This window comes from Acomys minous (assembly GCF_964271855.1).
Source record: "Acomys minous genome assembly, chromosome: 18".
NCBI classification, from domain to species: domain Eukaryota; kingdom Metazoa; phylum Chordata; class Mammalia; order Rodentia; family Muridae; genus Acomys; species Acomys minous.
The window spans coordinates 55,290,756-55,314,431 of NC_140501.1; the positions used below are offsets into that span (position 1 = coordinate 55,290,756).

A 23,676-nucleotide genomic window follows, 5' to 3' on the forward strand; every position below is an offset into this window, starting at 1 on the left:
TCTCCATCCAGCAGTGCCATGACTTCCACCTCTTCCTGTTGGGCAGGAAGCTGACATGGTCCATGGCATAGCCCAGCGTGGACCATCCAGGCAGCTTCATCTCCACACAACTGCTACATGGTCCCCACCCTCACCACATCTGCTGAGTGCATGCTGGCATTCTGCTAGGGGGTAAGATAAAAGTGAGAAGAATGACAGCCAGGCCCTGGCTGTTGAAAAACCTGTTAGAAGTACAAACTTAGTAGTTCCGGTCTCAAATCTGTATCTCAGAGTATCTGCTTGCACCATTTAAATGAGCATATTATCTACATAACCCTCTGTTAGCTGATCTACGATAGACTTTCAAATGAATTATTGTCATGTCAAGAGCCAAAGGCTGGGGCTCTAAGCTCAGTCTGCTGAAAAGTTTTGTCCAGATTATTGCCTTTTCTACCCAAAACTTCTAACAAGCTGACAAGGGGAAAGACACACACATGTCCTTTGGAATAAAGGTGTTTGCTCATTTTCATTTGAATTATAAAAGATCATTAACGTTAGCTACACCAAAGATAGTCGACTCTTAAAGAAGAAAGCAAGAGTAGGGCATAAATTATTCAGCCGTGGGCAGCACCCTCAAAACAGTGCCATGAACACAGTCAACGCTGTTACAAATCACAATAGCATCAGACATATATGGGCACTTTCCCTATATTCCTTATTACTTGTACAGATTTAGCTTCAGATAATCTTTAAACAAACATTGTTGCAGTAAGTACCTGTAGCAGATTCAAACAAGAGGCAAACAATTCACCTGGGGAGTGTAAAGTAATGCTGCTTGACACAGATGATAACTATAGTCAAAGATTTAGAAATGGTTTTATATTTGAACAAATAAATATAAGCTAAAGATGGACCTGATAGTTGCTTAGCAACAAAGATAGCATTATTTTTATTAGCAAAATATTTCTTCATTGATTTTTCTCTTTGAGAATGAGAAAGTAGGGCTGGGGAGACAGTTCAGTCAGTAAAATGCCTGCCACATAAGCAGAAGAAGCTCAGTTTGGATCTCAAATGGTGGAAAGTCATCAAGGAAGACATACAATGTCAGCTCTGGCCTCTGTACACACAGGCACACAGACAGACAGACAGACAGACAGACACACACACACACACACACACACACACACACACTCACAATACACTACATACACAAACAAAACCAGAAAGTTATAGAGTAGAAAGTGAAGACATATTCTTATGAGTGGGCTCCCAAGAACTATTAATGTTCAATCACTGATTGCTTGCTATTTCTTTTTCTAATAGTTTACATTTTAGTTGAAAATACAACAAAATATACAGACCCTGGGCTGGCATGATGTTTTGTGGCTAAGGGCACTTGCTGCTAAACCTGAGGACCTAAGCATAATCCTCAGGACTCATACTATGGAAGGAGAAAAACAACTCTTATAAGTTGTCCTCGGAGCTCTACATTACACCATGGGGCATGTGTCCTCCCAACAGATAGATGATAGACAGATAGATGTAGTGAAAAAAATTAAAATATAGATCCTATAAATATCCACACAAATAGCTCCCTAGCCTACAAAGAAGAGCTGAGTTAGTCACAGTAATAGCATTATTCTATGTGGTCTTGGGACTGAAATAGAATCAGAATGTACAAAGCACTCCTTTGGTTGGTTGGCTTTAAATTAGCGGCATGGCGCCTTCAAATTAGACTTGGGATTATAAGCTCCAATCTTAAGTGGAGAAACTTTGTAAAGATGGTGCTTAGTCTTTAATGACACCACATAAAAGGTGCCCTGAATTTTCCCCAGCAACAGAGGGACTGTTGTCCACTGTATTTACTTTATTTACTGAGAAGTCCAAGTTGGACTGAGGACTTCAACACCACCGAAGAGAGGGTGACAAAGGAGGGAAATAAACATGTAACATGTTCCCAGATAACTTACTGGGAGAACTGGTAACTGTTAATTTAGAGCATCTTGACTTTCTAAATGTAAAATTCTAAGACTAATTTGCTATGAGGAGTCCTTTGGGCTAAGTGAAATGCCAGTATCAAAATAAACGTCTGTTTGTTCTACCAGGCAAACAAAACAAAACAACCACACCTCAAGCCAGGCACGGTAGTGCACTATGGAGGCAGAGACAGGTGGATCCCTGGGAGTTCTAGGACAGCCAGGGCTACACAGACAGACTTGGTTGTTGTTTCTTAGATCTTAAATCTCCAGGCGAAAGGTTATCAAGCCTCCATCTCAGACAAGTAAGTGCAGAGAAATTTCTCTAGCTTAGCCACAAAGGCTTGGCTCAGGTCCTACCCTAACACTTTATAACCAAAGAAGCGAAAAGCACCCTTCGGAAGCTATCTACCAAAATCTCCAGCAATTAATGTCACCTTATGGAAAAACTAAGCCTTTACCTCAGCACTTCATGGCTACTTTATACTCATGGCTTATAGGAAAATGAGGTGAGTCTCCAAGACTTCCAAAGCACACCGTGTCACTGAAGTTGGTCAGCATTAAAATCAAAGTGACTTCACTTTTAACATGAAAGTCTATGCTAGAGTGTAACAAATATGACAGTCACTAAGAAGCAACAACCACAAAGTCTCTCACTCATCACATGTCCCTCATGGTGTCTAAGCTTCCACCCCATTCATCTGAACGAAGACTTTGTACTGTAAAGTAAAAACAGAGCAGTTGGTTTAAGTGCCTAAATGGGGGATTAAGACTAATTCTTTCAGTCCCATAGACAGTCCCGGGTGTTTTTATAAAGGGAAGTAGCTGGGGATGCTGGGAGCCCTGCAGAGGCAGAACTGGAGTGTGGAGTACCTGCAGGATCACATGAGAATGTGAGGAAGATGAGAGGGCGCTGAAACTGATAGTTACAGAAGCACACAGTGATGCAAAGATACAACTCTGGCTTGGGTGAGAGGGTGAGAGGCTTCTGAGCAGGCTGGGTCAAGCCTGAGCAGTGGGCAGTCTGGGAAGAAGAGCTTCATCACGAACTCAAACAACCATGGACTGGAGGCACAGGTCCCCCTGGGCCACGTGGAGCGCAGAGGGATTTTAACCAGGGTGGAGAACAATGTGCAGAACTCTGGCAAGGACACTGCACTGACTGATTCCCTCGTATCCAATATTCAGCCTTTATCATTCCCTTGGCATCAGTCTGTTTTCTGGAGGACAGACTCACAAAAACCACGACAATAATTCTCTATTATACAGACAACCCAGCTAACTAGGCAGGCTTTCCAGATTACTATTCTATTTGTTTAGTTCTAAATTTTCCCAAATCATCTACAACAGCCCTCTTTCCTGTGGTTTCAGTTTGCTAGGTTTCCAAGCTCAACCATGGTCTGAAACTATTAAATGCAAAACTGCAGAAAAGACCAGTTTAAAATGCATAGTTCTAGTAAGTTCGATAACATCTCATATAATCTCCACTGGGACATGACTGTCTTCTTGTTCAATGTGCTCATGGTACATATGCCGCTCCCCTGTTAGTCACTGGTAATAGTTTCTGTAATCAGACTTAGTATCACATCTCTTGTGTTTAAAGAATCCTTATTTTACTCAATAATGGCTCCTAAGTATAGACAGAGGGTTGCAAAAGTTACTCTAGGGCATGGAGCCTGGGACAAGCTATCTCCAGAACTACGTGGCAATCCTACAGTTCATAGAGGGAGGACATAGTATTTCACATGGCTCAGTAGTATTCATGGTTTCCAATAGCCACTGGTGTCTTAGAATATAGTCTCCTCATATATGGGGACTATTGGACCATGCAAGGTCATGGGCAATGCAACAAAATAAATCAGCTTACTCTAGACAGTCTTTCTGTCTGTTCTGTCTAGAACATGTTTCTACAATTTAATCCTAAGAGCCATAAATGCAAATAGATAGATAGATAGATAGATAGATAGACAGACAGATAGATAGATAAGTTCTGCAGTCAGATAACTGACTTTTGGGAGAAGGGCCATGTTCATTAACACTTAGTGGGCTCTAAGAAGGCTGCAGTATAGTTTTGTTAATTGACTCCATGCTTAGTAACAGCTCTCATCCATGGGACTCTTGTGGGTGGGATGCGATAAGACTCTGTCCTGTAGCAATGCTGACAGGAAGAACCAACAAGAGGCACTGGCCACGACTTCAACTAAAGCTGATCTAGTCCCAGTCTTCCTCTACCCCCAAACACATACTCATCTTCAGTGTGGCCCTCTTGCCTCTACCTCATGAGCAGTGGGGATTATACTCGGGGGCTTCATGGGTGCTAGGCAAGTGCCCTAATAACTGAGCTACATCTCCAGCTGCACAATGGAAAGTATTGATGAAGAAAAAAAATACCTAAGTGCTTTTAGTCAGCCCAGGTAGTAGCTAGGACTCCTAGTGCAGTCAAGCAGGCAACTTTGAAGTCGCATCACGGATGGGCGTGTAGATGGGCAAGCTGGTAACAAACTGGATAAAACTACTATCCTTTCAATCATTTGTTGCTTTTGTAACTCTCAAATGGGGAAACCATCTTTTATTTCTAAGCACAGGAAAAGGGATTATTTTGAATTTGTGTTTCTGCAACCACACACCCTTCCACTTAAGGCAGAAACAATATTTAAGTGTCTATCAGCCCACCAGGAGGCAATGAATGCCACTACTCAGTAGCTCCACCTGGTGCCAGCTTTCCAGAAGACACCCTCAGTTTCTAATCTGTAAGCAAGGAAGAATGATGTGTAGGAAACATAGCCATCACCCAAGAGGTCAAAGGGCCATCTGTCTTCCTGTCGGGCCCTCGGGAAAAGAACATTTTACCTCTTACCTAGTGGTTATGATCAGTGATGCTCAGACATGTACTCTGTTTACATATCACTTTCTGCTATTTGTAAGAAATTAACCCTTCATCACACAAATTTTTAAAATTGAGTTTGTACCTAAATTTACTTTTACAGAAATGATGAACGCTCTACTTTCTTGAAAACTGATAAGTTGCAGCATATTTAAACTATTTCAATAGCATAGTTGGAGAAAAGTTTCCTAATGCTGCCATTTTAAAAAACATACTCTGTTATGTTTAGACAAAAATGGCAGGGCGCGTCACTAAGCTAAATGTTTTACTACAAGCCTACACTTTTATGCTGGTCACTTGAAATTCATGATATGATGACCAGTAAAACTGACAAAACCAAAAGGTGTGTGTGCACAAGTGTGTCGGTGCTGTGGCTTTAGGGACTGAGCAACGGGTTTCCCAGAGGCCTGAGAGCTGTCAGGCAGGTGAACAGTGTCACTCCATCCCTCCTCTCTCAGCTGACTCCATAATGCAGCTTATTCTGCCACAAGAGACTGCTGTGCAGTTGCCCCAGCACCCGCTTGGCTTTGAGAGGAACGAGATCAGGAGAAGGCCAAATCTAGGGGAGAGACGGCTTTACAGCTCTGTCACCCTCCCTGCCTCTCTCAACTGTGGTATAGCAGACAAAAGTGTGACTGGACACAGGCCTTGTACCTATTGTCAGCACACTGCCATTTGGTAGAAGCCCCTTGGCAGGAAGCCAAGGGAAGATACTATTTTCAAAGACTCTGGCTGGAGACATGGGCTACAGGAACATTACTGGGCAAAGGAGGGTTTTTCTGGTTAGGGTGACTTCTGCCGATGCTTGAATGAGGATCCCAGCAACCAATGAAGCTCAGAGGGGTGGAGTTCCTGCTGAAGGTCATAGGACGTCAGTGCAGGTCAGTGAAATGGTAACATCCCTGCTCTTGCTACTACATGGTCTTGTTTTTCTGTTTGTTATTTCTGGTCTGTAAGACTCATCTGCACCCCTCCGCCAGACACCGAGTTTTGATTTGATTTACATTCTTCTACCTCTGCTGCCATTTCTACAAAGAAAGATCTTAGGCAGGGCTGTAACCTAATACGAACCTGAAATAATAGTATTTGGTGCTATTCCTGGGATTTGGTGACTATACACTGCATGACATAGAAACAAACCTGTGCAACTGAAAGTGCCAGTGTGATCCAATGTCACCACAGGGTGTCACCCAATGGCAGGGAGCACTGTTTCATGTTTTGTTTTGTTTTGTTTTTTAATTGAGTGCAGTTTAGTTAAGTTAGGCTTTTGTAGTCACAGCTAATTAAAACAGAATGGAGTTAATATATATGATCTTGTCATATATACTATGTCATAATGCTACGCTAGCCTCAAAAGCAGAAGCCATCACTCTCCTCCCAGCCAAGGCAATGGAGCCAGTGCTTGCTGTACTCAGTGCAGGGGCCTGGCCACGGCTGAGTATATAAGGCATTTGCACCTTATAGGACCCTAGGACGGCTTCTGTCCTAGATTTATTGTCTTTGCTTAGCAGATAAGCATATTTAGAGATAAAGCATATTTATGAAAACACTGCTCCTGAAAAATGCAATCCTAGAATTCAAGAACCTTAGCAAGGACAGGCAGAGGTGCCTGGTACCACTCTACCTGCTGGGAACTGCACTTTCCAGGGCAGCCGGATTCCTGCCTGCTAAAGGAACACATCTGCCAGAAGACATGGTGCCTCAGCACTGCCATGGCTGTGCGGGTCAAAGGGCAACAAAGAAGACTACACACCAGAACCATCTAAGTGGGGCAAAGGAGCATTGCTCCCCAGTGTGAAGGGGAAGTGAAGACACACCTCATAACCCTGCACCCTGCTGATGAACAAGGCCTCCCAAGAGAGAATCCACAACTCCAAATAAAGGAGCAAATGAAAAAGCAAAGGGGCAGGCAGAGGCAGGCACGGAATCCAGAAGCCTCCGGAGCAAGTTACAAGCAGTCCCACATCTCAAGGACTGCCCTTGAGGGGCGCATATGGGTAACTCAAGCGAGGCTTTCCAGGCTAAGCACAGCTGGCCCCCAGCAGAGGACACTCTATGTGTCACACACATTGTGCTATGCAAGACACCAAAGACACACAACAGCATGTCCCTCAGGTAGCAGGAATTTTACTTGTATGAGGATAGTAATCAAACTTGAATCTTCCAGGAAGAAAACAGCTTTGTACCCCAATCCTTCGTGACATGAGAAAAGCAGCCCCTTTAAAAATTGTTCCTATTAGCACTCAGAGAGAGGCAGAGGCAGGTGGATCCCTGAATTCGAGGAAAGACTGGTCTAAGGAACGAGTTCCAAGACAGCCAGAGAAACTCTGTCTTAAAGCAATAAAAACAAAAACAATGGGGGGGGGGGGAACCTGTAAAAAGTTTAATCTGCAAAATGTTCAAATATGTAGAAAAAAAATTAACAAATTCCCAGTGGTGGTCTGAGTGAAAACGGGCCCACAGCAGGCTCAAAGGGAGCGGAACTATTAGGAGGTGCGGCCTTGTTGGAGAACATATGCTACTGGGGTGGGCCAGTTCCAGGGCCACTCTCGTTCCTGCTGCCTGCCAATCCAGATGCCGCGCACTCAGCTCCATCCCCAGCACCATGTCCGCCTGCGTGCCGCCATGCTTCCTGCCATGATGATAATGGACTAAACCTCTGAACTCTAAGCCAGCCTCAGTTAAATGGCTGCCTTTGTAAGAGTTGCCATGGTCATGGTGTCTCGTCACAGCAATAAAAACTCTAATGAAGGCACTTCCACACTCTTTCCAACAATTTCAAAGTTAAACAAAAAACATTCAGCCGGGCGGTGGTGGTGCATGTCTTTAATCTCAGCACTTGGGAAGCAGAAGCAGGTGGATCTCCATGAGTTCGAGGCCAGCCTGGTCTACAAGGTGAGTCCAGGATAACCAGGGCTACACAGAGAAACCCTGTCCCCCCCCCAAAAAAAAAATCAAAATTCTGAGGGCTAGAGAGATGGCTCAGTGGTTAAGAGCACTAGCTGCTCTACTAGAGGTCCTGAGTTCAAATCTCAGCAACCACATGGTGGCTCACACCCATCTATAATGGGATCTGATGCCCTCTTCTGGCCTGCAGGCATACATTCAGACAAAGCACTCATACATTAAAAGAACAATAAAAATATATAAATAAACAAAATTCTGCTGGAGTATATAGCTCAGTGGTAAATCACGTACATAGAATGCACAAGGTCCTGGGTTTGATGCCCAGCTCCACAAAAAAGAAGCCAACAGTGTATATCCGTAAGCAGAGAAACCTCCTTACGCAATCGCACCAACAGCATACATCAGGTTTCAGCCATCTCATGTGTGGCAAATTGAAATCTGGAAGAAGACTCCACAGACATCTGGTTATTATGGTGTGTAGGTAGGGTCTCTCTAGACACTGCCATTTCCCCTAACACCATGGGCTTATAGTAGAAATTGTGCCAGTTGTCTGGAGCTATGGCCCATATTTTGGGCTTTTGTTTTTTCTCTACGAGGGCATTATGCTTGCAACTCATCTATACTCTGTATTTTCTATGACTATAGATTACTTTCAGACTTGATCGGATTTAGGTCTAATTTTCTAGTGAGGATACTTCAGGGACTTGGACCGTGCCACTCTAGGAGCACACCAACACTGCTCTGTGAGACAGAAGGCTCTTTGTCAGCATCAGAAAATACCTTCTTTATGTTGAAACTCGACTTGCTACCCAGGTGAATTCTGAGTAGCGCTTACTGTACCACGAAACTGTGGCGGTTAATCTTCATTGTCAACCTGGCTGGATATAGCCTCACCATGGAGACACACTTCTCTGTGTCTCTAGGTGCTTCCAGAAAGGCTTAACTGGGGGCAGAAGACTTGAGTGTGGGCCATACCATCCAATGGGCACCAGTTCAAACTAAATAATAAGGGGAGAGGAGGGCTAGTGAATGGCTCAGTGGGTGAGGTCACCCGTCACCAGGCCTGGTAACTGGAGTCCAGTCAGTCAGTCCCTAAGTCCACAGCGATCTTGTTGTTTCCATCTCTTCTGAATACAGTACAATGTCATCAGCTGCTTCACAGTCCTGGTGCTCCAGGGAACTAGAAGGTGAAGTGAAGCCTTCCTTCGTTCTTTAAGTTGCTTTTGCCAGCAGTGGGGAAAGAAACCCATAAAATAAGCTTAGCGAAAAAGTTCAACCTATTGATCAACTTAATTATACAACTACTTAAAAGTTACTGCTGGAGACACTGAGCCAAGGCCTCCAATGATCTCCATGGAACTGGCGGAACAGTGAGGCTGCTGAACAGATGACAGACGAGACAACAAGCTGAGGCAGCACCCCATGATCAACAAATTCACGGGTGAAAAGAAGGATCGAAGATGTCATAGCATAAGCTCCCTGGGGGCAGGGACTCTTATCTGTTCTATTCCCTGCCCTATCTATCTCTGGAGCCTAAAACAGAGCCAAGCCCAGAAGTAGCTATTAAGCATTTGCCAAGTGCGTAAGTGAGTCAGGTCTTTGTGACCAGTGTCTGTGTGGCTGAACAAATGCACACTCTTCCTTTCTCAGTGTCTGTGGAAGCAGGCCTTCACCTATAGAGTAAAGGCTCACTTGCTAAGATAGATTGGGCAAGGCCAGGACCCCCAAAGTAAAGCAAAGGCACGGGAAACATGGAGGTGGCTGACGCCTGGTTTTGTACTTGTTTCATGTAGAGATTACTGACAACAGACAGCACCTAGACAACAAGTGCTTGGGGGGAAAAATGGGACGGCAGATGCTTTGAAAACAAGCAAGAACTGGGGTTAGAAAAGCCACTTAGCACTATAGTTCACAAGCAATGAGTATGAGGAACGGTTTTATCAGTAGGAATCAAAAAGTAAGCCGAATGCCTCATGCATTAAAAATGTAAAAGCTGACAGGCTGGAGACCATTAACAGGATAGTCAGAAGAGAAGCCTAAAGCTCACACTCACCTTTGTTTTCAAGCAGTGACAGAGTGTGCATGCTTTCACCTCTCCCTGAACTCTAAGGGTTAGGTCCCCTAGCAGCACCTTCCTGTGAAGAGACTGATTCACACCTCTATTGTAAAACTGTACCAGGGAATTTAAGATGTGCCTCAAAGCCATGGAGGAAGCCGCCCTGGGCCTAAGACAGAACTGAAGATCTTGCTAGAATATCCATACTTCACGAGCTAACGGCCAGCTTCCACTCACGCTCTCCAAAGGGCAAGTGTGCAGCACAGGGACTTGCCTCGTGGTGGAGAGCCTTATATTCTTTCTGGATGAGGAGGGTCAAGGAGAGCAGGGACAGGCATCTGACCTGTGAAGTGTCCCCCAGTGTGACTAAGAGGAAGCACGCATAGCAGGGGCAGTTTGCTGGTGACAGGACCACCCAAAAGGCTTCTGGTTTGCCATACAATAGGGATGTAGTCTTGAGGCTCAGAGCATGTTCCTCAGTGCATCCATACTTCTGTGAAGGAAGCTAGGAATTGTACATTTTTAACACTCCAAAGGTGTCCAGTCAATCACTCCTGCCCAAATGGGCCTCCTAGGAAGAAGCAACAATTAGCCTAAAGGAACCAGGCACAACAGAACAAGTTTGTACATTTGGACTTGAAACTGGCAGCCATCTCTATCTCTCGGTAGTGATTTGAATAAGAACGGCCTCCAGAGGCTCATATATTTGAATGCTTAGTCACCTGGGAGTGACACTATTTGAAAGGACTAGGAGGTGTGGCCTTGTTGGAGGAAGTATGTTAGTGGGGGTGGACTTTGAGGTGTCTTAGTCAGCCCACGCCGCCGCCCCATCATGATGTAGCTCTCAACTGCTTCTCTAGCACCATCCTGCCATGCCACGCCTGTTGCCCTGCCATGCTGATGGACTAAACCTCTGAAACTAAGCCAGCTCTCAATAAATGCTTCCTTTTATAAGAGTTATCATGGTGTCTTTTCATAGTAATAGACCAGTGATTAAGACACTGTCTAAATACTATGAGATGAACAGTTCCATCATTTTGGAAATAATGGAAATGAAAAAGCAACAGATCTTTTAACGATTTTTCTTTTGATTTGAAAAGGCATCTGACTTTTTTCCTTCAGTAACTTTGCTCGATGTGCCTGGGATTAGAGCCTACTTAATTTACTGACTGGGGACCAGCAGCCAGCCATTTTTCTCCTAAAATGAAAACAGAGGTGACAGAGGGCATAACCTCTGGGGACAAGGAGCCTGAAACATACTGTTAATAAGAACTGAGGCGTGGTGGGAGGGCAGGCAGGAGGCCACCAATGAGAGTGAGACTGTCCTAACTTCAGATACCACAACTCAGGCCTGTGCTCCGCTGCCATAGTGTTGTTCTAGACAAACAGAACCTTGCTGCCACACCTAAGGGTTCCCTAGGGAAAAGGCCAGTGGCCCAGGATCCCTGAATAGCCAGGTAAGATGAGCTGCCTGCCTCTGCAAATGGGATCAGTTCGGGTCCTAGGCTGTGCAGGTGCAGAGAGTAGGGCTGAGCCGAGGCCCACAGGCATCGTTTTCTCTCTGGTCTTGACTGTGGCTGTGACCAGCTTCTTCACACACAATTTCAGGCCTGTGACTTTGGAACTATAGCTGTATAAGTCCTTTTCCCCTAGGAGCAGATGGCAAAGGACGACTGGACTACATGGGAACCCTCCAATGTGAGAAGCCAACCAAAGCCAAAAGAACAGAGGCAGTCGGAGAAAAGACAGAAACACAGAATCTCAACACCTAAGACCTTTGGTGACAAGGGCGTGTACTGTATCCATGAAACAAAGGCAAGATGGCATTTGGGAATAAGAAAGAGGAAAAGCTCTTGGAAGCTAAAAATGGTAAGAGCTAAGCTGAAAGGGTAGAAAGTAAAACCAAGGTCTCTTCCAAAGTACAGCAAAGACATAGAAAAATCAGAAACAAAAGAATAACCTAGTAAGATCTTAACTCTTTCTAAGCCAAGAAAGCTGTTTCAAATGTAAGCCATACTACAGTGACGTTTATGATTACCACACTAACATTCTAATATCAATTCACTTAGAAACAAAATGCCATTCTGTTGAAATGAAGTGAGCTTATACATCACACAATAACTTCAAGGCAAATACAACATACTAATATATCAATTAGTAGTCTAGCTGTTATCATTTCAAAATTTCAAAGTTTTTAAATTGTATAATTTTGTTTTGTGAAACATGTTCACTCTAGAAACTTAAGACAGAAGCAAAGAGAATAAAAATTATTGTTAGTTTATTACAAAAAAAAAAAAGAATAACCTAAAGACTGACCAATAGTGCCATGCAATTAGAGAAGGGGGTGTCCATTCAAATATGAAGAGGTGGGGGGTGCCCATGCAACTATAGAGGAGAGGAGAAATCCCATGCAACTACAAAGAAGTATGTGTGTGGTAGTAGGAGGGGGGGGGGAGTGCATGTAACTATAGAAAAAAAAAGGAGGAGCTAAGTACAAAAGGATGAATGAAGGTGATTTTCAGAATGGCCAGGAAGCTATGAAATGTCTAGGGAATATAAACATTCAACTGAGACTGGAGACTTGAAGGTTAAGAAGATTCTAAAACCTCCAGCATGGGGAAACAGAGAAAATATGTCCTTGCAAAGGACCAACAAGTATCACAGCAACTGATTCCAAGCCCCACTGTGCACCTATGGGCTGCCATCTTCTTAGGACTCCACTGTGCTGGAAGCTGAGTGTGGAGACAAAAGGCTTAGGTGGAACAGCCTGAGAGGGGTGCTGCTTAGTTTTGTCACCTGGACAATCTAGAACACCTGGGAAGAGTGTCAGTGTGAGGTTGGCTTGAGGGCAAGGGCCTGTCTTTCTTACACTAATTGAGGTGGCCACATTCAGCTAGGTGAATGGCACCACTCCTCGGTTCAGGTCCGGGACTGTCTGGACGCAGAGAGGGGCTGAGCCTAGGCCCACAGGCATTCATTTTCAATCTGTTCTTGACTATGTGTGTGACTCTGTCTTCTTCAAGTTCCTGCCTGGATTTACACACAATGCCAGGCCTGTAAGCTGAATAAGCCCTTTCTCTCCAAATTACTGTTTGTCAGGATATTTTATCACAGCAACAGAAATAAACTCAGTACAAGGAGTGAGATACAGGTAAGGTGGCTGTGGGCAGCCAGCAAGGAGTCCCAGTGAGACAGCAGTAGGGAAAGGCTCTGGGAAACCACACGTAGCTGACAAATGTTCTCACAGAACAACCTGCAAAGAGGAACATAGGGCTACAGCACCCAGTACTGGTAGAGGACAAGTTATAGCAGCTTCTTGTTTCCCATCAGAAAATAAGAGCATTGCAGAAATATTGTAGAACAATATTTGACTTAGCAGGGGGTATAGTTTACATAGCTGTAAAATGTAAGCACCAAATAACAACTAGCAACACCAGTGACCTGAGATATAGAAAGGCCTAAATCCCTATCTGCCAAGAGAAATTCAGATGTCAAAACACCAAGGAACGTCAATGGATGTGCACTCAAGCTCCTGTGAAGACTCCTTCCAGCAACATGCAACCTTTCCTTCCCCACTCAGCATACAGTCCACAGCACCACTCCATGCACCGCTACTCCTTTTTTCTTATGAGCAATGATATGGTTGTGGAACTGAGAATGACCTCAGCATCCATTCTGTGGATCAGTTACTGACCTCAGACTAACACCATGTCCCTGAGAAACATGCTGTCAGTGAAGCCCCACAGTACACAAGGCTCAGTGATCAGCTCTGCGCAGGTACCGGCAGATGAGGGGGCTGTAGGATGCAGCAAAGGAGCAGACTCTGAGCAGGTGATAATGGTTCTTGCTCCCTTTAACTCCCTGGGCCACTGATGACCAGAATCTCATGGCCTGGCTATTTTATGTTTCAAACAGGGATGGATAATGATGATGATGATGATGATGATGATGATGATGATGATGATGATGATGATGATGTCATCGTCATCTTTATCTCAGAACTGAGTGGGTGAGAGGAGTAATAGCTTGGAGCCACTATGCTCTGGTGAGAGGCAAGGACAGGAAGGCAGAACCTCCCCAGTCCCTAGGTCTCCCTGGAGGCATGGGAATTTCCTGCATCTTTCCAGGATACTAAGAAATGCACTTTGGGAATGGAAGAAATGGACCCACATTCAGAATAAAATGCATGAGGCAAATTTGAAAGAAAAAAAAGTAAGAAATGTCAATGTAAGATTTTATAGTAAAATGCAAAGGTGAGAGAACTTAAAGATGCTGTAGGGAGCAGGCCGGAAAGCTGGAGCAGCAAGGAGTGTGGGAGGGATGCTGTTTTTCATATGAGCTACTTCATGCAGCCTAGCATTTCAATACCTACGGGTAATATTAATTTGATAAGAAAAAATAATAGGAGACATTCAAAGAGTCCATCCAGTGTGCAGCAGGTGACTTCCTTCATCCCCACACCCAATCAGGGAGCCCCGTACTGACCCCCATTTAAAAATGAGAAATGTGAACTTGGAGAGGGTAAATGACTACCATGAACCACTTGGGCCAGGCCTCGGCCTCAGGCAGTGTGAACCACACAGTCTAGAGAGTTTAGCTTTGAAGGAAGGCAGGCAAAAATAATCCCACAAATTACTATGTGGAGAGTTGTTGGACTCCACCTATGAAGGAGCCCCGACAGTAAAAACCAATCAGTCTAACAGACACGAATAAACAGTGAGCATTTATTTTCTCATATCTAAAATCCTATACTTTTCTATCAACAACACAAAAATGCTGCCTAAACAGCAAGAGCAGCAGAAAAGAAAAAGTTGGGAAAAAAATTGCAGTCACACAAACTGTAGTTAAAAAATGACTAAGTTTCCTTGATATATGAATTTGTTGGAAAACCATTTATCAACAGCCTGTTTCTCTCCAGCAAAGTCCCTCAAGCCAAGAGCCATGTCATTCCCCTTTGACTGATTAATTAGCCAATCAGGGGACATTTTTCATTGTGAGGCATGATGGTTTATTGCAGCTAATGTTTGGTCTCTAATGGCGACATATTAAAGCCAACTCGGCTATTTTAGCCCCATGGAGTGACCAAAAGGAAAGGATAGGAGATAAATCAAAAGAGTGCCCTTCAGTTTCCCTTCAGTCCTTAACAAAACCCCCAAGGAGCAAATGGCTAGAAGTCAGCCCCTACCAATAAAGAGAAAAACAAATAAAAGAAAGGCGCAGCCGCCTTCAAGCCAAGGTAGCCCTTCCTGCTTCCGAGGAGCGATAATTTATCCTTTGTGATTAACAGAGCACTGATAGTGTGGACAGCTAGAAGTCAATAGCTCGCTCTCCGTCCTTTCATCAAAGGCTGGGCTCGATAGGGAAAAGCGGCTCCACAATGCTTCTTACTCACAGCAATGATTTCTCCTGTGCTCTGGTTCCAGAGCTTGCAAGTACCCCCATGGCCAATCCCACCCCCACATCCTCTCCTGCCATACAACCTCCCCCAGCCACAAGGTCCAAGCGTCTCCCCTATCCTGAGGCCTTTGGCAGGCACTAAAGCACAAGGAAGCAGAACTTCAAATGCAAAGGAAAGTAGATATAGCTGTTCATATCCAGGAGACAACATGCTTAGTACACTGACAGCTAAAGGAAGCAGCAAGCTATCCAATTCCAAACACAAGCATGGAAAACTACTGGCTTTTCTGGCTTCCCAGAAACACCAAAGACACAAGTAGCACTCTATCAGAGCAGATATAAGGATGCTTTGTCTATTCGGAGAGTACTTCCTGCCATCACCTCAGCATGGGAGATGCAGCTTTATGCACCGCAGATGCTTCATTGCGGTTTCCTTCACTCCCTCGCTCAAAGACTACTCACACAGCCACACTGGCAAGCAGGGCTCCACTGGTACAAAAGTTTGTGCTCTTTTCTGTGCTAAAAGCACAGACTCCCCTAATGCCTGCCTCTACTCCTAGTTCCTGTAGCCTTTCCTGCCACTAGCAAGATCAGGGTCTCGCCATGTGGGCATTGAGTTTCCCAGGGCAGCAGCTTGATGCAGGTAACTACTCAGCTCAAGGCTCCAAGCAAATGCTCTAACTCACACAGCCTCCAGAGCCCCACAGAATCCTCACAGCCAGTCTACCAGCTGTAAGCAAATCAAAGCCACCCAAGGCTGGGGAAGGGGAGTTGGCCTCACCCCCCTGTGAGGAGGTGACAAGGGCAACCATGTAAGAGCACATGGAATGGGATGCACTGCTGAGGCCATGGGTGGCAAACAGAACCTGCTTCCAGAATGTCTAACTCAGAAGCACTCTTATTTCATAGGTAAGAAAACTGAGCTTACAGATAACCTAGGAATACCTAAGACAAACCTCACCCTTGACACTCACTGTCTTGAACAATCACTTCAAGATCTTTCATATCCACCCCTTGAAGGATGTAAGTAGACAAAGCCCAGCTGTCCACTATGAGAAACAAGAAAAATCAAGTAATAGTTGCCGTCAGCTCAGGAAAATGAGAAACACAGTGGAAGCCAGCAGCAAATCACACAGGAGATTCCATGTGCTTGTCCTCCAGAGTCAAAGCTTAGGACTGAGGGCTCACAGGCCCCTCTGTCACTCTTACCTATACAGGACTTCCTGCTGGAAATGGATGGCCCACAGCTGCATGCTTAGCAGCTAGCCTGTGGTCAGTCACGGCTGCTTCACTCCCAGAGCAGCTGTCCCCATAGACTCACCATCATCCCCACAAACTCCCCTTTGTGCTCCTGCTTCCTCCCTTCAGGGCTCACTTGGGAACCACACCCAGTTCTGCTACCCGTTCCAGTGCACAGCACACTTCCCACAAGCCTTTTCCACGAATATGTCCCTGAACACACTCCTTTAAAATATGCAACACAGGCCTCAAGGCAACAAGCCAGTCCGCTGGCAGCAAACAAGCAAAGGGCACAACCCTTCCACATCCAGACCAATGCCATGCTCCAAGTCTCACCCTTGGTTGGTTTGAGGTCAGGTTACATGTCCTACCCTTTAACATAATGATCCAATGAGACTTTACACATCTCATTAATTCACCTTCAAGAGGTAAAAAAAGCTTAGAGCAAAAGTTCCAACTTAGACTATTTGAATCTGGATTCTGTTATCAATGGTCAGATGGTGACACATATGGAATGAAGACGATGGATGAAGAAGAATCAACTGTAGAACCAAGTGTATCATGTTGCATTGTTACAGGCTTAGGGCAGATTTGTTCTAACTGGAAGGTGTTTAGCAGACCAGGAATGCCTGCCTCTCTGGTGCCTGGCTCTGCAGAGAGGACAGGGTGGGCATGACCAGAGTGGGTTAACATGCTTTAAATACTTACAGTTCAACCTAGATCACCAGTACAGATTATTAGCATGGAAATCTGGAATGAATGGACAAACAAACCTCCATTTCAAAGACATAAGTAAGAAATATTTTAACATTTTGAAGAAAAAAATTCTTTTTGTAATCATCATAAGAGATTTAAGGAACTATATCCAATAGAAAAAAAAAAAGAATACTATAAATGTCCTGTGAATCCAACCAAGCAATAGAGAAGGGGTCTGTGTGGAAGCAGTCTTCAGATCCCATGATGAGCAAGACATGGCAAAGTGGATGTATAACATTCGCTGAGAAAGGTGCACAGACAACTCAAGCACAGAAAGCCATCATTAATTTGGTATCTTAAGTGTACATAAAAATTCAGGGTTCTAATTCAGTCAGGTCATATGGTGAAGACACTGATATTTGCTTGCCAAGAGCCTATGCCAGAGGCCTGTTGTTTAAAGAAACAAAGTGAGACTGTTAGTAACACATTTCCAAACCTCGATCTGGTTTAGGAGTATTTTCTCTAGTGATAAGGCTGAATCAGGAAATAAGCTGGATGGAGGAAGGAAACTGGGAAGGTGGGGGGAGGGAAAAATGAGGGGGGGAACAAACTAGGGAGTCTCAGGAAGTTCAACCAGATAGGAACTAATGGAATTTGTTTTTCAGTGTCTCCAACTTCAATCTGCAAACTATGGGAGCCACAAATGAGCACACACATAGTCACGATGCACATGCACACACACACACAACACATACACACACACACACACACACACACACACACACACATACACACACCCTGAAAGGGAGAAATGACACCCCCCAACACCAACACCCTCCATTGACAACATACACATAATTCATAGAGGTAACAAACTCTCCTAGGGCCCAAGTAATTTCAACTCAGTACAGTGGACTGTCTCTTTGTTTCCATAGAGGATGCAGGCAGATTGAATTTAGGGAGCACTTCACTTCACTGTTTTCCAATTAATGTAGCACCAAGTTAGGGAGAGGAAGAACCTGAAAACTAGAGCGGGGCAGCCATCGTTCCTGCACAGTGCTGTTTACTAGCAGTTCTGAGCAACTGCAGTTTGTGATGTTCCTTCACTCATTAAGCAAGTCCTTCTGAATAGCCAGATGCAGGCAGGAACTATGCTCCTCCCAACAGCCTCTGCAGCTGAAGAAATGCTGAGCACCGACAAAGTCGGCAGAAAAGTCACAGCAGAGGCCTTGTGGTGACAGATGCTTTGAGTTCTGCAGCAGAGAAGCAGAGACAGCTAGGAAACTTGAGTCTGAGACAACGTCTGAAAGCCAATTTCTGACAAACACATTTTAAAAACATAAAGTAGCACAAGCAAGTAAGTATTCAACTGATAATCCCCTCAAGAATCTACTATGGACACCAGTAGAGGGTGCCTGCCATTGAAGGCAGGTTGATGGATACTTCCTGAAGGAAAAGATATGTCAAATACCAGACCCAAAGTTATGCAAGGCATCATCTAAAAAATATTTAACAACTAAAAGTCCAATTTATTTTTATTTTATTTTGGTTTATCAAGACAGGGTTTCTCTGTGTAGCATTGGCTGTCCTGGATCTCCACCTGTAGACCAGGCTGATCTGGAACTCACAGAGATTCACCTGCCTCTGCCTTCCAGGTGTTGGGATTAAAGGTGTATGCTGCCACTGCCCGGCCTAAAGTCCAATTTTTAAAAGAGGAAGTACAATGAAATTTCTATTTATGGAACTTCCTCCCCCTACCATGTGACAATCTGGATGGAGCACATGCTGGGAACCCAGCACAGGACACAAAACAAGTCCTTTCTCTTGTAAGTTGTTCACTGTCCTGCCTACATGTACTTGACAGATGAAAAAGTCCACACGTACAATACAGTAGATGGATTTCTTCATGAGATACAATGAAATCATTAGGCACAATGTTTGGCAATGAAAAACATAAATTCAAGCCAATTTGCTATGGGGGTGCAGGGTCAAGGAAGGAAGCATAATAATCCAGCTGAGAAGAGGAGCCAAAAGAAGTTTTATCAAACCAATCTGATCAAAGGCCTTTTGCCCTCGGCTGTGCAGACTGTTGTAACATGGTAAGGTTTCTTAGCAACACTATTCAAGGAAGGTGCAGCTGTACCTAGAACTCAAAAGCAAACCCTATGTATATCCAAGACAGAAGGACTCTGCATAGAGAGACCATTGCTTGGTGTTTGAAACAGATCGTTTTCTGCGTGCATGTGGCTGTACATACGGATCCATCTTCGCTGTGTGGGCATGGCCTAACAACACCCAGATACTCCACAGACAGGCAGATTTCAGAATCTGCAGGTCAGCAAGCTCCACAGGTGACCCTGCGGCACCTGGAGGCGTGTGAAGCCCAGCCACGTGGTGGCAGTGAAGCAGCTGTCTCGGTACAGCTGTGTTTTAGGGCTTCCCTGGCGTTCTCAACCCAGGTTCCTTATCACACTGCAGTCCTCATCTGGATCAGCTATAAAGACTAAGGTAAAGTTCTTCCTCACATGAATGGTGTGTGTGTGTCTGTGTGTCTGTCTGTAAGCATATCCACGCATGTGTACAGATGAATGGAAGCCTGAGGTTGACTTTGGGTGTCTTCCTCTATTGCTCTCTACCGTATTTATTGAGATGGCGTCTCTCATTCAGTTTGCTCCTCAGCCAGTCTGGCTAGCTGGCTCACCTGAGAGACTCCCTGTGGCGCGTATCACCTCCCCCACCCAAGGCTGTCTACTAGCTGTAATTACAGGTGGGCTGCCACACCCACCTGGCTTTTTGTGTGGGCTCTGGGGATCCTAACTGTACTTTGTCTACTTTGTTATCTCTTCTGATCTAAAAACAAACAAACAAAAACAATTATTTTCTTCTACTATCAGAACACATCAGCACTGAGGATAGGCCACCTTCCACGTGACTCAGCAGCCAGCAGTCTCAGCAGGCCACTCGGAGCCCTAGGAAACAGCTTCCTCTATGCTCCTCCTGCTAAAGGAGAGGGGCAGAGAGGGGCATGCAACCTAGGAATCCAGCACTAACTTGCAGAGGAAATTACTCAACGAAGTCCCCCATCATAGATAATTCTCAAGTTTCTAAACATAACATAGAGTAACAAATATCTACCACCCTGGAAAAAAAGACACTGGTCAGTCTGGAAAAATGCTAGAGATAAAGAAAGTTGTCTTTTTCTTCTATAGTCACCACAGACATTGGCCAAGTACCAATATAGGAACATAAGCATGACATCCCACACTGAGGAATGATAGTAACTATATATTCCAGACCTTGTTAATGAAATACATTTTCATTATCTCCAGAAACCCAGCTAAAGTCTAGTGTTTTCACACCAGAATGACACGCAGGGCTGCCGCTGACATTTAGAAAAAGTGGTTCGACATACAGCCCAATAGACTCATTAGGGCTGCGAATTACGGGTTCACTTGTATCCTCCAGTTTTGAAACAAGCCCTCATGTACAATGGAGGGTGTGCCCACTGTCTACCCCGACCCAAGGATCTAGTGGTTTGGGGTGGGGTGAGGGGCAAGTAGCTGTGTAGTTTCTATACCCCTGGGAAGAGACAAGAACACACAAGCAGATCACAAGCCATAGCTGGGTACCTGGGCCAGCTTCTTCTTCTTCCTTTTCCCAAAAATACAATCCAGGTCGGTTTCGCTCCGAGAGGACAGATCCTTCCCTAGAAACAACACAGAGTTTTTCAGTGAGACCATTTATGATGAAACAAGAAGCACAAATATAAATATGTGAGTCCTGAAAGGAAGAAGGCTGGTAGCAGGGGGTCAGTCTTGACGCTGACCCTCTCACACTACAACTCTGAGTGTAACACAGACTATGAAAGGCTCAGTGACTGTCTTAGTCCCCTCCAAACTGCAACCAACCTGGCACCCGGGCTGCACAGGAAGCTCCACTTCCAAGCGGCCCTCTTGCTTGCGTGCTTATGGGTCTCTGCGTTTGCTAACTGCAGAACAGCCCCATTCCCTCCACAGAGACACAGGGATTTACTGCTGGTTACGAAACTGAAAGTCCCAATAGGCACATAACTTCAAACCTTTTAAATACACACACTGTCACTATTTCTTGACACACGAGATCTCAATAATAACTAAATGAAAATTTAAAAGAATAAAAGCAAACCAAATTTCAATCTTTTCCTTTTAAAATGCTCTTACTTGTAACAGCTCTACCAGCTAAATAGAAGGCTACATGGTGACTACAGGGAAATAAGTGGCCCTGGTAAGAGCAGTGTCCAAAGAATCTATGATCCCTGTTTTTAAACTAAACTAACTCAATTCCAAACCCACAAACCACTAACTTAAAATTCACTTTGGAATTTCTACTTCTACCCAAAAGCACCCTGTGAGCAGCCAGCCAAATCCATTGCCATCCATCAACTGCAGGAAAAGTACACATGAAAGCTTTGCTCTCTGTGTAAAGCCTGCTGACCTGGGGGAGGGAGGTCAGGTCACACACAGGAATCTGGGTTTCTAGCTGGAAGCCAAGTTCCACAGTCACCAGCTCAATGGCCTTGGTTTTCTGCAGCAACTGACTTGACCCAGTAATGTCATGACCCAGAAGGTTCTGGTTCACTGATTAGCACTGGGGCATTCAAATATAACACTGCTCAGTGACTTCATGAAATCGACAAAAGAAAACACCCTTCAGTTAGATGCAAAACCAGGTGCCAGAACCAGTTTCAGAGGCGGTGGTACCGGGATAGATGGAGGAACAGTTGGCACAACCTGTTCCCGAGAGATGAGAAGGTTCCCAGGGTTGTTCTCCTCCCCCCAGAGGCCAATGCTAGCACCCCAGATTCAACAGAAGCCCTATTAAAAAAACCCAGGAAGAACTCACACAAGCACAGAGTGATGCTTATCACAAACAGCAGCACAGGAAATACAACCAGAGAGGCAGCAAAGACAACCCGTGGTTGCCGCAGTGAGACGAGGACAGCTTCGTGGGAGGTAGAAATCTAGCCTTAGCTGGCACCAGTGCAATCCGCTTCCTAATGCAGAGCTGTATCTCAGAAGACAGAGTCAGTTTAACTTGGTTCAGAATAAGCACCAGAAACCAAGCAGGATGCTGCATGCTATAACCCAAGAATCATAAGTGGAGGCAACAGGATCAGACATTCTAAGCTCGTGTGTCACACAGTGAAAGAAATCCCAACTCAAAAACAAGAACCCCCAAGCCAATGACCAGCTCCCCTCAACCCAGCCCCTAAAAAGAGGAGCTATCCGAAAAGAAACAAAAATTCATACCTCTTTTTATAATAAGTTCACTAAATTCACAAAAGATCAAAGAAAAGAGAAAACACAGGGCCACAATTCACAATTAGTATGTGAAAAAATAAACACACCAAGATTCAAAACAAATCAGAGGTTCAAAGGGAAGCTGCCAAGCCAGCAGCCAGTAATATTCACTGGAGGTGCTAGGGTTTCTAGAGTTCTGATGATGGGTTCTTGGGTCAGAAATTTCTATCCTCTAGCAAAGTTCACTTAAATAAATGTAGAAACCAGGGCTGTACAGAACTTGCTCTGGATTTAATCTGTGTTTAAACAAGAACACAGAAAAGAAATGAAAGTCAGAGTCCATTAAGGAAGAAACTTACAAGTGGGAAAAATGGGAAGACAGGTGTGATCTTGAAATTAGAAGTCAGTTAATGGTCCTGATTGAATCACTTACGTATGTTATGAAATCATGGTCACTCTCGGACAAAATACACTTAGTAAAAATTAACATTGAAAGGACAGTTGGACAGTCACTTCAGTTCTGAACTATGGAAAAATCATAAAAAAAAAAAAAGGACTGGTGGCAAACTTAGATCTTTGACAAAATGAGACACAGAAAGACTGAACAGGGCAGAAAACGTTATCTGTGTAGTCATGGCTGCTCTTGCTCAGGGACAACTGCATCTGGAGAACCAGGAAGAAAGGCTTCCAGGAGCCAAACAGACATAAGGAAGTCCATACAAGGCTGGGCGTAGGGTTTCAGAGGAATGCTGCATTGAGGACAGCCTTGGCTGTTTGGCTATCAATCACGGTTATCAGGTTTTCCAGATAATCACAGTCACTGAGAGATGGAGAGTGACTCCCAGAGTCGACAAATGCCAACTGCACCCTCCAGTCTGGCACCCAGGAAGCAAATGGACTATAACACAGACCTAACATAAACATGGTATATAGCTGTAGCCCTAATCTTAAAGAAATGTTGGATTAGTAAATGTATTTGTAAAATTAAAATCACATTCATCTGGGTTGCTTCAAAATTCATTTACATGAGTCAGTTAAGAATAAATTAAATATAAAAGCAATGCCCCCTTACAAAGGTCTTACTGTAGGAGGAACTAAATTTTAAGCAAATATAGATGACAGCAGTAACCTAAAATTATATAATTATTTCAAATCAAAACCATCAAGTAGAAGCTACAAAAAATTTATACATCAGGACTAAAATGATGTAGTCGGAATTTAGGCAGAGCAGATATTACAGTACCATTTGCTCTGGTCAGGTGT

At 44.4% G+C, this 23,676-nt stretch overlaps 1 protein-coding gene across 2 annotated transcripts in view; it reads right to left on the reverse strand.

The window, feature by feature from the left end:
* Positions 1–23,676, reverse strand: part of PINX1 (PIN2 (TERF1) interacting telomerase inhibitor 1) — a 63,081-nt gene that overhangs the window by 26,200 nt on the left and 13,205 nt on the right. For both annotated transcript variants that reach the window (XM_084767890.1, XM_084767891.1), the window contains exon 6: positions 20,764–20,840. In XM_084767890.1, the coding sequence (XP_084624016.1) occupies positions 20,764–20,840 (77 nt within the window). The remainder of the gene's footprint in view (positions 1–20,763; positions 20,841–23,676) is intronic.